Here is a 13,757-nt window from a genome sequence, read left to right as displayed (position 1 = left end):
AGTTAACACACATACAGGATGATGTTTGTGTCACATGTGAAACTATGTGAAGTGAACTGACTTCTTCTAACGTCTGGAAGTTGGAGTGAGCAACATATTTAACTTTGGTTAGCTGCCATACATGCTGACTCAGCCCTGCTGGTCACCAGTAAGACCAGCATATGTTGTGGAGCCCGAGTGTGGTGGACTGAGCCTGAAGTTAGCCTCCTGCTAGCTGCCAAGTCTCAAGTTCATGTTTCATGTCAGCTGGCTGATGTGTTGGGACGTGAGGAAGAGAGATGCATTTAAATTCAGTTCTGAAAAGTCCTGTTGGCCGAGACCGACCCGTCTCGTCTTCTCCTTCCTGAGAGATATTTAACTTACCTGAGAAAAGATAAATGTCACTGAGGACAGGTCAGGTCTCCAAAAGAAAAATGTCCACTTCAAAAGCTGTAAAAGCTGTAAAAGCTGTAAAAGCTGTAAAAACCAGCTCACCTCAGCCGGGGAGCATAAGTCAAGTGGGCCGACCCTCCAGCATGAACAGAACTTGAAGTGGTTCTGTAGGTTGTTCAGTGATCTCACAGCTCCGTCACACCGCTGCATATTTTCTGCCTTTTCTGAGGTGAAAAACCTGTTGTTGTTTCTTACGGAGACGTTCAGAGACATTTTCAGTCTTCTTCTGGTGACAGAGCAGGACAGTTCTGACTCTTTTCTTTCGGTGATCAAACAGATTTATTTCACAGGAGGTCAGACTGTGTGACAGAGATCAATCCATGAAGTCTGTGCCTAAACCTAACTGGAGCACAAACACAGCGAGGTGACTAGAGAGATAAAGACAGTTCAAGTTGGACCATCTGTGGTTCTGAGGGAACATCTACTCTGCAGAATGGGGTGTAAGGTTGTAGGATTTAAGTTGTTTTTGACAGTAATTAGGATTTTATGGTAACGATCAAAGTCAGACCGATCTGCTGACATCATAGATGGTTAAAACATGAACTTGAGTTTCACAGATTTTAGTTGGAGGTTTGCTGTAAATGTGTTAAAGAAATTAGCAGCTGTTATTATTAAATCATGTTGGGCTGATTTGGGAACATCTCAGATACTTTTAATTACCTTCTTCTCATGAAGTGAGATGAAGAGTCAACGTGATCGTCACTGAGAAGTTGAAGAAGTGAAATGTACTTTCCCTGAACTTTCTCTTCTTCCTCTCCAGAGGAGCTGTTGTGTTGCTTCGTATGGAGCGAGCAGCAGAGATGAAGAGTTGCAGGCCTCGTCTGAACGCATCATGTCTTGTGTTGGCTTTGCATTCTGGTCTTTGGAGGCGTCTGTCAGTGTGGGCTGTTATCTCTGCCGCTCCCGGGACGGATCTCTCCTTGTATGATTGCTGAACGCCGTGAAAATGGTGAGTTTGGAAAGAAAGAAGCCTGCGTGTGATTCTCTGCTCTGACTCTGAACCTGACATCTCCTGCTGATGTTTGCTAACGTGAAGACGTTTGTGCTGTCAGGCTTCACTGTAGCTGCTCTGGAACATCCTGACACCAGATCACAGTCTCTGACTGGCCGGATCCTCCGGAGTGAAACAAACGACAGAGCTGGAAGATGAGACCAGAACCAGGCGATCCATCGACACCAGCTGCTTCTGTTCACAATTTAAAGACAGTTTGGCTTGAATTAGATTTCCTGTGCTGATCACTGAGACGCTCTCTTCTGTTTCACAGCTGTCCTCATATTTCCAGATGTCTCCAGCCATCTTCATGAAGCCTCTCGTCCTCTCGGGCTGAACTCTGAGTCCAGAGAGCAAACTGGACCTTCAGACCACATCAGCTCAAGCTCACACTGACTCACTTCACATTCATGTATTTTAATCTGCAGCTAGATCCACAACAATGATACATTTTTAAAATCAGACGACTAGCAACCAGAACCATGAAAGGATTATTCTCAGGTGAAGCTTGAAGAAGTTATCAGCTGTGGATGAAATGACAGACGGTTGTGATGTGTGCTCACAGTACAGAGTCCGTCCCAGGCTGTGGAGTCGGACCGCCTCGGTCCTGGTCGGACTGGCAATGCAGCAGCACTTCCTGTCACACATCCAAATGGATTAATGTTGGCAGCTCCTCTCAGCCGGCTCCACTTTCTCTACCAGAATGTGATAAAGGTTCATTTGCAAAATAAGGTTTTGATTTATTTTCCTAAATGTTGTTTTCTTTGTGTGCAGCGCGGGAGCATCAGTCACACTGACGCCGCTTCACTTCTCTTTGTATCTGAAAACGAAGTCTTCATTTATTCTCTGGAATGGTCTCAGAATATTTATCATATTGATAAAGACAGAAGTATTTTTAATAAACCTGGAAGTAATAATAATATTCCTTTATCACTGATGTGAAAATAAACATTTGTTCTGTTGGAAAATGTGTGTGTGTATATATATATATATATATATATATATATATATATATATATATATATATATATATATATATATATATATATATATATATATATATATATATATACACATATATACATATATATCCTGTCTCCTCACTTCCTGTCTCTTCACCTCTTGTCTCCTCACTTCCTGTCTCTTCACCTCTTGTCTCCTCACTTCCTGTCTCTTCACTTCCTGTCTCCTCACTTCCTGTCTCGTCACCTCTTGTCTCCTCACTTCCTGTCTCCTCACTTCCTGTCTCTTCACTTCCTGTCTCTTTAACGATGTGTGTTTCTCACCTGAGTTCGGCAGCTTTGGTCTCAGCTGCTCAGTCGAGGTGACCTGAAGAAGTAAACAGGTCCAGTATGGATGTTGTTGGCCGAGCTGCTGGACGAGTGGACCTGCAGTACAGCTGCTGTACAGTAGTTCTACATCAGTTCTACAGTAGCTCTACAGTAGCTCTACAGTAGCTCTACAGTAGTTCTGTTCAGTACCTCTACAGTAGCTCTACATTAGCTCTGTTCAGTAACTCTACAGTAGTTCTGTTCAGTAGCTCTGTTCAGTAACTCTACAGTAGCTCTACATTAGCTCTGTTCAATAGCTCTGTTCAGTAACTCTACAGTAGCTCTACATTAGCTCTGTTCAGTAGCTCTACATTAGCTCTGTTCAGTAAGTCTACAGTAGCTCTACATTAGCTCTGTTCAGTAGCTCTACATTAGCTCTGTTCAGTAAGTCTACAGTAGCTCTACATTAGCTCTGTTCAGTAAGTCTACAGTAGCTCTACATTAGTTCTGTTCAGTAGCTCTGTTCAGTAACTCTACAGTAGCTCTACATTAGTTCTGTTCAGTAACTCTACAGTAGTTCTGTTCAGTAGCTCTACAGTAGCTCTGTTCAGTAACTCTACAGTAACTCTACATTAGCTCTGTTCAGTAGCTCTACAGTAGCTCTGTTCAGTAGCTCTACAGTAGCTCTACATTAGCTCTGTTCAGTAGCTCTACATTAGTTCTGTTCAGTAAGTCTACAGTAGCTCTACATTAGTTCTGTTCAGTAGCTCTGTTCAGTAACTCTACAGTAGCTCTACATTAGTTCTGTTCAGTAACTCTACAGTAGTTCTGTTCAGTAGCTCTGTTCAGTAACTCTACAGTAGCTCTACAGTAGCTCTGTTCAGTAGCTCTACAGCAGCTCTACAGTAGCTCTGTTCAGTAGCTCTACAGTAGCTCTGTTCAGTAGCTCTACAGTAGCTCTACAGTAGCTCTGTTCAGTAGCTCTACAGTAGCTCTACAGTAGCTCTACAGTAGCTCTATTCAGTAGCTCTACAGTAGCTCTGTTCAGTAGCTCTACAGTAGCTCTACAGTAGCTCTGTTCAGTAGCTCTGTTCAGTAGCTCTACAGTAGCTCTGTTCAGTAGCTCTACAGTAGCTCTACAGTAGCTCTACAGTAGCTCTGTTCAGTAGCTCTACAGTAGCTCTGTTCAGTAGCTCTACAGTAGGTCTCTACACTCAGCTCTCTCCAGGATCTGTCTGCTGCTGTGGGAATATGATGGAAAGCCTTGGGACTGTCTCAGCAGGGGGTGAACAGCACTGACTCAAGAGGCTCAAAGAGCAGCAGGACTGAAGCCAGAGTGTGCCGAACACTGCAGGACATTCTGTCCAGAATCCTCCACTGTAGTCAGACTCTGTCCTGATGATCCATCAGAGCTGTGCTGTTTGAATATGAAGAGACACAGTGACATAAAGTGCAGCTGACACATGTAAACTCTTGTTATTAATATTAATCATCAGTGACTGTCGGAGGACAATAAACTCTCAGGAGCAGTTCCTGAAGGAGCCACCTCTGTTGTTCTACTAACGCTTACAGAGGAAACTATTAATGACAGTTTAGTGACAGATAAGGAATAATAACAGGTTGTTCCAGCACGCTGACTGGCTCACCTGTTAATGTTTCTGTTAATAAACGTCTTCCAGCCTCGTCACAGGAGAACTGAGCAGTTATATTTCTGCACCTCATGGACTTTGTATTATATTTATATGTTTCAACATGTGTAAACGTGACTCACTGGATGTCTGTATCTTTATAAACTACACTGTCTGCATCTTTAATCAGCACGTGTTTAAAATGCTAAAGATTATATCATTTAAAATGATGTATTTCTGCTGATGGAGGTTATTGATAATCTCTGTCTATGGAGAGCTGAAGCCCCGCCCCTTCCTGTTCCCCTCATGGACTCACTGATCAAACCTTTATCTGTTAGTGACTGAAGAGGGACAGATAAAGTATTGATCCTGTTTGAACTGTGTCATGAGTCACACACATAGTGTTTGTCAGTCACCTTGATGTGATGAACATGACCTGACTTTACCATCAGCAGGTGAAGGTGGTGACATCACAGCCAGGTGAGAACAACGCAGGGCCAGAACCTGCTGATCCAGACACCGTGTGGGTGAAACCGCTGGATATTTTGAACATGTCAGGACGTTTTCCAGCTGTGTTTGTGGAGACAGAAGCAGCTGTTTTAAGACCCAACGTGATGTTTTCTAACCTGGACAGGAGCGTAACACAGTGATGTCACAATGCCACACTGAACACTGATGTAAAGAATCGTGACGCTGTGGCAGAAACAGCCTCCAGATTCATTCTCACTCTGGCTCCTTCTTTATGTTTAAATAGATGATAATAAACAGGAACAAAGACCCAGATTAATGTTTCCTTGTTTAAACAACCTCAACAGTTTAAATAATGAAGCTACAAGTTGCTGAAGTTTGAAGTGAAATAAATGAAAGAACCACAAATATGTTTGGGCTGTTATAAAAAACAAAGTAGTTTCAAATAATCTACAGAAATCCAGTTTAAAGGTGAGTACCTTCACTTCAGCGTCTGTTGGCCAACACATACTTTAGTAAATGTTTTTATTCTGACCTGTTGAATGTCAGCAGCATCGGTGCAGCAGTGAAAAGGTTTAGTCTCTGTACGTGTGACAGAAAGAGTCGCTGATGCAGATGTTAGGTTTCATCATGTCCGTGGTTCTAAGACATGAACAGTACCAACATGTGTTCTGGTTCCTGTTCAGTGTTCAGCGCTGCAGTGAAGTAAGAACGAGGCAGTGTCGAGTGTATTGCATTTTCTTTAGTACTTTACATATAACAGGAAAATACAAGGGTTTGTTTTTCGAGAGAATACAGGAAATTTAACAGTGCTCTGTACATTAACATATTGTTGTGAGTGCGGTGGTGACTTGGCACAGCCGACTGAGCTGCAGGGGGCAGAAAGGTACAATTCACCATGTTCAGTTACATCTTGTAAAAGGACTAAGTTTCTATTAGCAGCTTGAAGGAAATACAAAGTGAGCAACATGTGCACCGTCACCAAAGCAGCTTTACAAAAAGACAGCGAGGAGGAAAACTGATGAGAACTCAAATGTTACTGATGGCGAGATGGCAACATGTCAACATACAGTGTGAGTAAAACCAAAGGAAACAGGAAAGCTGCTATTAGACACTTAATCTGTTAATTGGGCTGACCACATGAACACTAACGAGCCAGTTTAGTAAAGAATCCTACATTCATCCTGAGAATCCATCATTTAAAGAAGAAGTGAAGCTCGTCCAGCTGCTGCGACGCGGCTTCTCCTCATTTCATGGCAAATCATGACAATGCTGCGACTGAGCGACGGGCTTGGACTGTCAAATAAAAACTGTTTGATCTTCTCTTCAGATGTTAACACAGATTGAATATCATTAAACACTAGAATTTATTCATTTCAACCACACTGAACAAAGAGAGGGCATGCAGTAAACCAAATCCTAAAAGTCCCAATCCAGGATTCATGAACATATCAAATGTACGTCTATATACATGGAGAGTGTCGAGCGTTATGGTTTACTGACGGAAAATAATCTCATGGCAACTTTCAGAGGAAATTAAAACCGGTTTTGCTCCAGTATTTACAATGTTGCTGTGATCAAACCGTCACATCTAACACTTGAGTTTAGCTGTGAGGAAACGCAAGAAACGTCTGATTCAATGTTTGCGTGGGATATAAAGCTGTTGTTAATTCTGGATTGGGTCTAGAATAAGGCTGAAGGAGCTGAAGAGCAGCTGACAGTCATTATCACCACAGAGGGAGCAGGACACATCAGGCTTCTCTCAGGATCACTGGAATCAGTCGTCAGTTTACATGAAAGAAGAATCCAAGCCCTTAGATATACAGAATTAAAGGAAAGAGACACGGAAACTAATCCTTATCTTGTGGTTGCTTCATTAGTCCTGAAAAGAAGTTGTTTCATGTGAGATCAGAGCTGAAATAACGTCAGCCTTCAGACGTGGGCTCCACTCTGCTGAGGAGCAGACACGCTACGCTAACAGGGCAGCTGCAGTTAAAGATACTACGAGCTCTGCTGTCGTCACGACCTCGGGTGTTTGATGACATTATGCTCTTTCTAAACTTGCCACATCTTTTGTCTTCCTGCTGGAGTGTCATCAGTAGGCGATCTGAACATTTCTAACGAAGGGGCGGAACGACACGTCTGACTCAGTTGAAGCATCACATGACTGATTCACACCACAAGCAACAATCTGTCAGACTGCAGGTCTGCAAGTGTTGTAAAGACTGACAGATCTGCGCCTGTATAAAAGGAAACGCTCAGTCTAAAAATAATTCTCAGTAATTTATCAGTCATACAGATAGATGGCAGGTTAACAAGCGTCCTCTTCACATCCAGCCTGTCCTGTAGGCCGACTGAGAAAGCAGATAAAACAGCCCACATTAATGTTTCTAGTTGGACAGCGACCTCTAGTGGCTGTAGTCAATATTAAGGCAGCAAAGGAGGACGTGAAGAGAAGCAGTTAAAAGAGCGACTGGTCCGTACAGGGAGGACACCTGGGACAGATGCTCGGGTCAAACAAGTACAGGACTTCGATGTTCATGTCTGATGTGAAATCAGAAGGAAACAGTTATTTTAACTTATTTAACTCTGAACCACAATGTTTTCCTGAACATAACATGTCCTAACACTGGTCCAACACCAAGAGGACGATGAAGGTCCTGTACGTCTGTCGCTGCTACACTTCAGCGTCACGTTGTTTAGGGAACAGTGATCTACGTCGTTTGAGAACTTGCTGGCGATCGACCTGCTCGTCGGTTCAGGATTGAGAATTTGTTGCTCAAATCGCCTACTGAGCACATTTAAACTCACTTTCTGCACAACAAAACCTGCATATAACTCCAACCGTCCCTGCTGGTTTCAATCACTTTGATTTGTCGACAAAGCCGATCAACATCCTGAGATACCTGTACACACATCATCCACACGCTCACCTGCCAGCAGCAACAACTCAGTTCTGTAGCAACGACTCTGTTCAGTTGAGACGAAGCAGATTTGTGAGTTCACTGGAATAAAGAAAGTATCGAGCACACACACACAGCAGAGTGTGTTTGTAAAAACAGCGTGATGACATGGGATGGCTGTGATTTAAATAATGGTGAAAAATCAATAATTTATTCATGGATCTTCTCGGTAGGCGGATGACACTTCCTGCAGAGTTCAGAGGATCTTGTGTTCAGTGTGAATGTTTTCTACTGGTACGTTCTGAGTTTTTTATTGTCCTGGAGGCTGGAAGCCAGCCGAACTCCAGGACAGGGAAATAAATCATCTAAAGATTCGATCTGTTGAGTCTGACGCATAGCAAACCCCCACGTCCAACAGTCGAGTGTGATACCACTTTGTTACAGAGCTACAGTTCTGTCATGACGGTACAGAGGGGAACCTTCTACTCACCACAAGACTATAAAAATGTTGCTGTCGCTCTGTCCTGCCTCAGAGGAAGTGACCTGCTGAACGCTCCACGCGGTTTATATACATATACTAGAGAGGAATGTCTGCGCGTATGTAGGCCTGACATGGCATGCTTGTGATGCATGATAACATATTTACTTCAGTAATGTGTATGAATGATTATATAACTACAATACAAACATTTACAAATTTGGAAAAAGTTGCTGATTGTGCCTGGAGATCCCCGTCCATGCAAACAATGTCTGAGATCCTCACAACACACCAGCTCTTTTCTATCTGAGCCTCCTGCTGGAGGTCAGGTGCAGCACGTTACATCCGACCACACCGTCTCTAGCCGTGGTGATAAAACAGGGTGTCTGCGCTGACGTAAGAAGTGAACTGTGACCATCTTTGTAAGGCATTAGATTTGTTCAGGACCAGGAGGACGATTATAGGGCACTGCGTCTGACTACCTATGAAATGTAGAAAAATGTAGGGAATGACCATGAGTACAAATCATGAGTGTGCTGCACCGAGAACAACAATGAAGAAAGTTTCGCCATTAAAAGAACACTTTTCCTACTTTGGCAAAAACAAAATGATTTTTTTAAACGTAGCTTTCATGAGAGTCTTTGACAGTTTTTAGTTCATCAAAGGCCTCTTTGTTTGGAGTCGGTACAGTACTGCAGAGTCCCGCTGAGCCAGAACCAAACGTTGCTGTCTGTATCAGGTTGCTGTAAACCAGATCCTGACTCCAGAGAGCAGGAGCAGCTCTCACACGGCTCACGGCTCAGCCTCCTGTAGCCAAGATGTACAGATTTCTCCAGTGATTGAGATCCTCTGCTCGAGTCTTTGGCTTCCTTGCGTTCTCTTCTGTGTGAGTGTGTATGAGATTACAGCACTGTGCAAACTAAATGGAACACACCCTAACCAAAACAACAATTGGCCTTTTAGTCTGTGAAAAATTATCTTTCACTCAGGTGAAAAAGAGAAAAATAGAAAGGAACATTTCTTTAGAAAGCTGAGAGCGGTGCTTTGTGGCTGCACCGCTGCTCTCAGGCTATTTCTTTTATTCTGCGCATGTAGTCATGCAGTTCCTCCGGGTCTTGAAAGCCCATATCCTGGCAAACCCACTGAATGTCCTCTTCGTCTGCTATGGGGATGGAGTTATAGGGCAGCTCCTCCGTGGGGAGGGTGGTGAAGGTGGTGAACTTGACCCTCTTGCGCTTGGAGGTGGGTGAATTGGCATCCTCGCCGTTCTCCTTCGTGGAGCCCCCGGAGCTGCCGTCGCCTCGCCCGTGTACTTGGCTTTGAACGCTGGTCTGGGAGCTGCCGCTGCTGTGGTGATCCCCGTGGCAGCAAGTCTGTACACCCTCCAGAGGGTTGCTGGGACTCTCCACCTGCTGCGGCGACAGGTCGCACTGGGCCCTCAGCGGCTGGCCATTTCCCAGGAACACCCAGTGGTGGGAGTGGTCCATGTTGGCCTGACCCTCGGGGGGGATCCGCTTGTGGCGGTATTTAAGCACGAAGACGATGCAGTTGATGAGAAAGACTAAGATGGCCAGACAGAAGACTCCCAGCAGAGCGTACATGCCAATCTCAAGGTCGGTCATGTTGCGAGGAGAGTGTACGAAGTCGTCTTCCTCCTCTTCGTCACTCTCAGTCGGTCGCTCCTGGTTACTAATGGTGGGGAAATTGGTGTAATCAATGGGAACGCTGGCAGGCTGCTCATTAGATGTCTCATAAATTCTTCCACTAATGTTCGGATCAATGATCGGACGCCTGGTGACGGGCGCCAGCTCGATCTCACCCTCCGTGGTCGCCTCTTCCTCGGAGTCTTCCTCCGGGCCGAAGCGGACCTTGACATAAACGGCAGCAGATGCGATGACGCTCTTGCGTTTGGTCTTCTGGCACGCCTCACAGATGGTCATCTCTAAACGCACCATCTCGCCGGATCCCTCTCCTTCTGCCACCACCACAGGCCAGCGCTGCTGAGGCTCCTGAGAGACCGACACCACCTTGTCATCCAGCGAGGAGGCGTTGAGGTTGTAGTCTTTGGGATCAAAGTAAGTCAGCGTGGCGGCTGTGTTGTCGCTGAAAAGCATCCAGATCGACAGACTGGCCTCCTGTCACACAAACACAGAGACAGACAGTCAGACCGGATCTTTCTTTACACCAAAGCAACTTCAAACACAGAATCAAAAGGTTCAGACAACACCACAGAAAGAATTAACCTCCCTGATCTCACCGTGGAGCCGACGACAGAACACATACATCTGATGTCTGTCCACAGCCGGTGATCATCATCTAATCACAAGGTTAGCTAAATGTCTCTGTTGCCTTCAGAACCAGAACCAGACTGAAGACATTAAAACCACATTAACAGGCAGAGAGTGTTCATGTCGACTGTTCCAACGGTGAGGATGAAGTATGGACCACTTTTGTTCTGAGCTGGTTCTGTACCAATAAAACTGAGTTTCCACTTCAGTTTCTTTTAAAGCCCAGATTGAAAGACAGACAGACACACACACACACACACACACACACACACACACACACACACACACACACACACACACACACACACACTGTTCAGCTTTGATTGTGTCTGATATGGTTGAATCGACCTGTTAATTATAATTAATAAAACATTATTATTATTACATTGCAATGACAATATTTGTTTTTATGTTTCAGATCAAATGTTGCAATTAAATTCGGAGTGGAAATGATTACATTATTATTAGAGTTAGTTTGTTTAAAATCATTCTAACGATCATGTTTAATGATTTTGCTCGGCCTAACATTGCTCAGTTAAAGGGACATTCCGTTGTAATTTGAATCCCTGGTCTAACACACTGTGACACTGTAAGAGCCCCTCCAGAGATCAAGTTTTCAGACCTGTGTGCTGAGGCTCTATTTGTACTGTTGCTGAAGTCTGGTGCTGTTCTGAGCATTATTTATGGCTTTTTGATGGCAGTTTCTTGTTGGAGGCATATGAACAACATACTGCAGTGTATTGTTATTGTGCGGCCATTTCTGAGGATGCTAAAACTACGTAAGCTAGCGGTCTGAAAACTTGATCTCTTGAGGGGGGTCTCACTCAGTGTCACGGTGTGTTAGAACATGGATTAAACTTACACCGGAATATCCCTTTAATTTCGCAATTAACAGAAAATCTAAATGTGTGTGCGACATTCTGCATGCCCAGAAAACTAATCAGAATAATCTGTGTCGTCAGAACCGACAGCCCGTCAGAACCGACAAGTTCAGTCTCAACATAACTGTACGAAGGTTCATGTTCATCTCAGGTCGACCCTCACGTAATAATTTAATAATAATATAATAATATTTAATAATAATAATAATAATAATAATGTGTCTGTTTATCAAGGTGAGGCACGAGAGGCTGACCTGTAGGGTGACGGCTGGCAGGACGTCTGTCTGTCTGTCCTGCTGTGGGACTCTCAGTACAGTACAGAGACAAAGCTGCCTTCTGTCTGAATCTCTCCAATGAATATTTAAATGGTTCTGATCCATTCTCTCATGGCATTGACCGTCATTTGAAAATCTGTTGCCGACTGAGCCTTTGAAGTTCTGGAGTTGCTCCAGTCTCTAAATCTCCAGAGGTTTGGTGAACATGTGCAGAACCCTGCGAGGCTCGACGTGCACGCAGACGACTCTGATGTGCTCGGCAGCAAAACACTTTCAAGCGTGAAGGAGGACGGACGGACGGCTGCTTCTCCCTCTGCAGCAACACAGATACGACTGGTTCAGCAGCAGCGCTTCTCCTCGTTCTGAGTTTTATCATTCTTCACTCTCCATATAGAGAAACCACGCAGGTGACCTGACAGACCACGACACTGTGGTGTGATCACGGCTGCGTCTGACAGCGGCTGGTTTAAACATCAGCCCACCGTGTGGAGGAAACCTGCGGCCTCTGAAACGGGCCGACAGCTTTGTTCTGTTCTGATGTGGCAAAGAGCAGACGCACACCTGGTTCTGTGGTCTGAGACAAGACTGAATACGAGCCAGACCTCTGTCATCTCAGCGTGACTGAATGTATTATTCAAATCATAAGGATGATTTCAATAATACATTAAATATGAAATATCTGTTTTTATGAGCTGACTGCCACCAAAAGTCTGATGAAGGAGCAAACAACGAGCGGCTGCTTCCACACAGAAACGCTCAGTACGAGATGTTCTGTGTGGATCCAGTTCACACACAGTCACTCTTAAAGAAAAGAATACGGTGGCCCGGAGGCTCAGAACACACATTACTACCAAGACAATATCAGTCAACATCCATCATTTCAGAAAAACTGAAATGTTGTATTTTCTGAAAAGTGGTTGTGTTTCCTAAATGTTGTTGTGATTTTTAAAATGTGTTTTCTGAAGAATTCCTGTTGGAATGTTTCTGCTGTTGTATTGGTGAAATGTCATGTTCTCTGAAATGTGGTTATGTTTTGACCCTCTGGGCCACCGTAGTCTGAGCAGACATACAGATGAGACTGTTACACCATTACATGACACACACTCCTCTACTACCAATTAATCCTCATTTAATCTGTGCATGTCAGCAGGATGAAGACTTCCTCACTTGGTCTGATTTGTCTTCATCTGGAATAAATCTGAACATTAACCGCCTGGATTATAAAATGTGCACAAACACATAAAATCCTCTGCCAGCATCGTGTTGTGAGACGTGTTCGTGACGTTGAGTCGTAGCGACACCATCCAGAACTTTATCAGAGCGAGCGAGTCACACAGAGAAGGGTTTTATGATGAACCTTCAGGACCGAAGCTTTCACTTCTGAGAGCCTGAACTTTGTCAAGTGGAAAAGAGACTGATGCAGAGAGACCTTGATTGTCCAACTCTGCCCATCCATAGTTTATGTGTTCATTCATTTCTGCAGTAATAGAGGACATTTAGAAAGTTTTCCTGTGAAACAGAATCAAATGGCTTGAAATAGCTCCAGTACTCCTCTGAGAGCTCTGCCGGCAGAGGAATTGGCTGCCTTTTATGGCCCGGCCTTGGAGAGCACTTAGGACAATACATTACAATAATTAAATTTCAAGGTGGCCAAGAAGCGGAAAGCAAGAAAAATTGGAATTTAATGCTCGCCTCTCTCTCGCTGATGCTTGATGGGGTTGTCGTTGCATTTTTAGCAACTTGCAGGCCAATGAATGGATGAGGCAGGAAAAGAGCACACACACACATGCACACGCACGTGCACACACACACGTGCACACACACGTGCACACACACACACACACACACACACACACACACACACACACACACACACACACACTTTTCCCTAGGTGAAGCAGGGCTGCCAATGAATTCCTCGCAGAGCGCAGCAGAGATCCGTCCTCCTGCGTGACGAGGTGGCGGCTGCGTCTCATGTCTCACTCCAGCAGTAAAATCCATCCTGGTAAACGGACGAATCAGAAATATTTCCAGCGGCGGAGCTAATATGGAGGTTGTGATAAAACAGCACCAAGGATACTTATTAGTTCAGTGCAGCTGCCTTTATCTGCTGTCCTTACTAACAATGCCGACTGCAGCTTA

At 44.4% G+C, this 13,757-nt stretch overlaps 1 protein-coding gene and 1 long non-coding RNA gene across 5 annotated transcripts in view; one reads left to right on the top strand and one right to left on the bottom strand.

Annotated features, from left to right (window-relative positions):
• On the top strand, positions 1 to 1,845 carry LOC119031438. Its single transcript, XR_005078595.1, has 3 exons — positions 1 to 85; positions 1,193 to 1,381; positions 1,485 to 1,845. It is a non-coding gene; the product is annotated as an uncharacterized LOC119031438 (long non-coding RNA).
• Positions 1,846 to 5,512: 3,667 nt separating this feature from the next.
• tmem132e (transmembrane protein 132E) overlaps positions 5,513 to 13,757 on the bottom strand; it is a 342,045-nt gene continuing 333,800 nt past the window's right edge. For all 4 annotated transcript variants that reach the window (XM_037119152.1, XM_037119153.1, XM_037119154.1 and 1 more), the window contains exon 9: positions 5,513 to 10,306. In XM_037119152.1, coding sequence (XP_036975047.1) covers positions 9,236 to 10,306 — 1,071 coding nt within the window. In that variant the 3' untranslated portion in view covers positions 5,513 to 9,235. The remainder of the gene's footprint in view (positions 10,307 to 13,757) is intronic.

The sequence above is a fragment of the Acanthopagrus latus genome, chromosome 13, assembly GCF_904848185.1.
Source record: "Acanthopagrus latus isolate v.2019 chromosome 13, fAcaLat1.1, whole genome shotgun sequence".
Taxonomy (NCBI): Eukaryota; Metazoa; Chordata; class Actinopteri; order Spariformes; family Sparidae; genus Acanthopagrus; species Acanthopagrus latus.
Note: the sequence above shows the minus strand (reverse complement) of the source record. Positions and strands in the feature narration are given on the sequence as shown.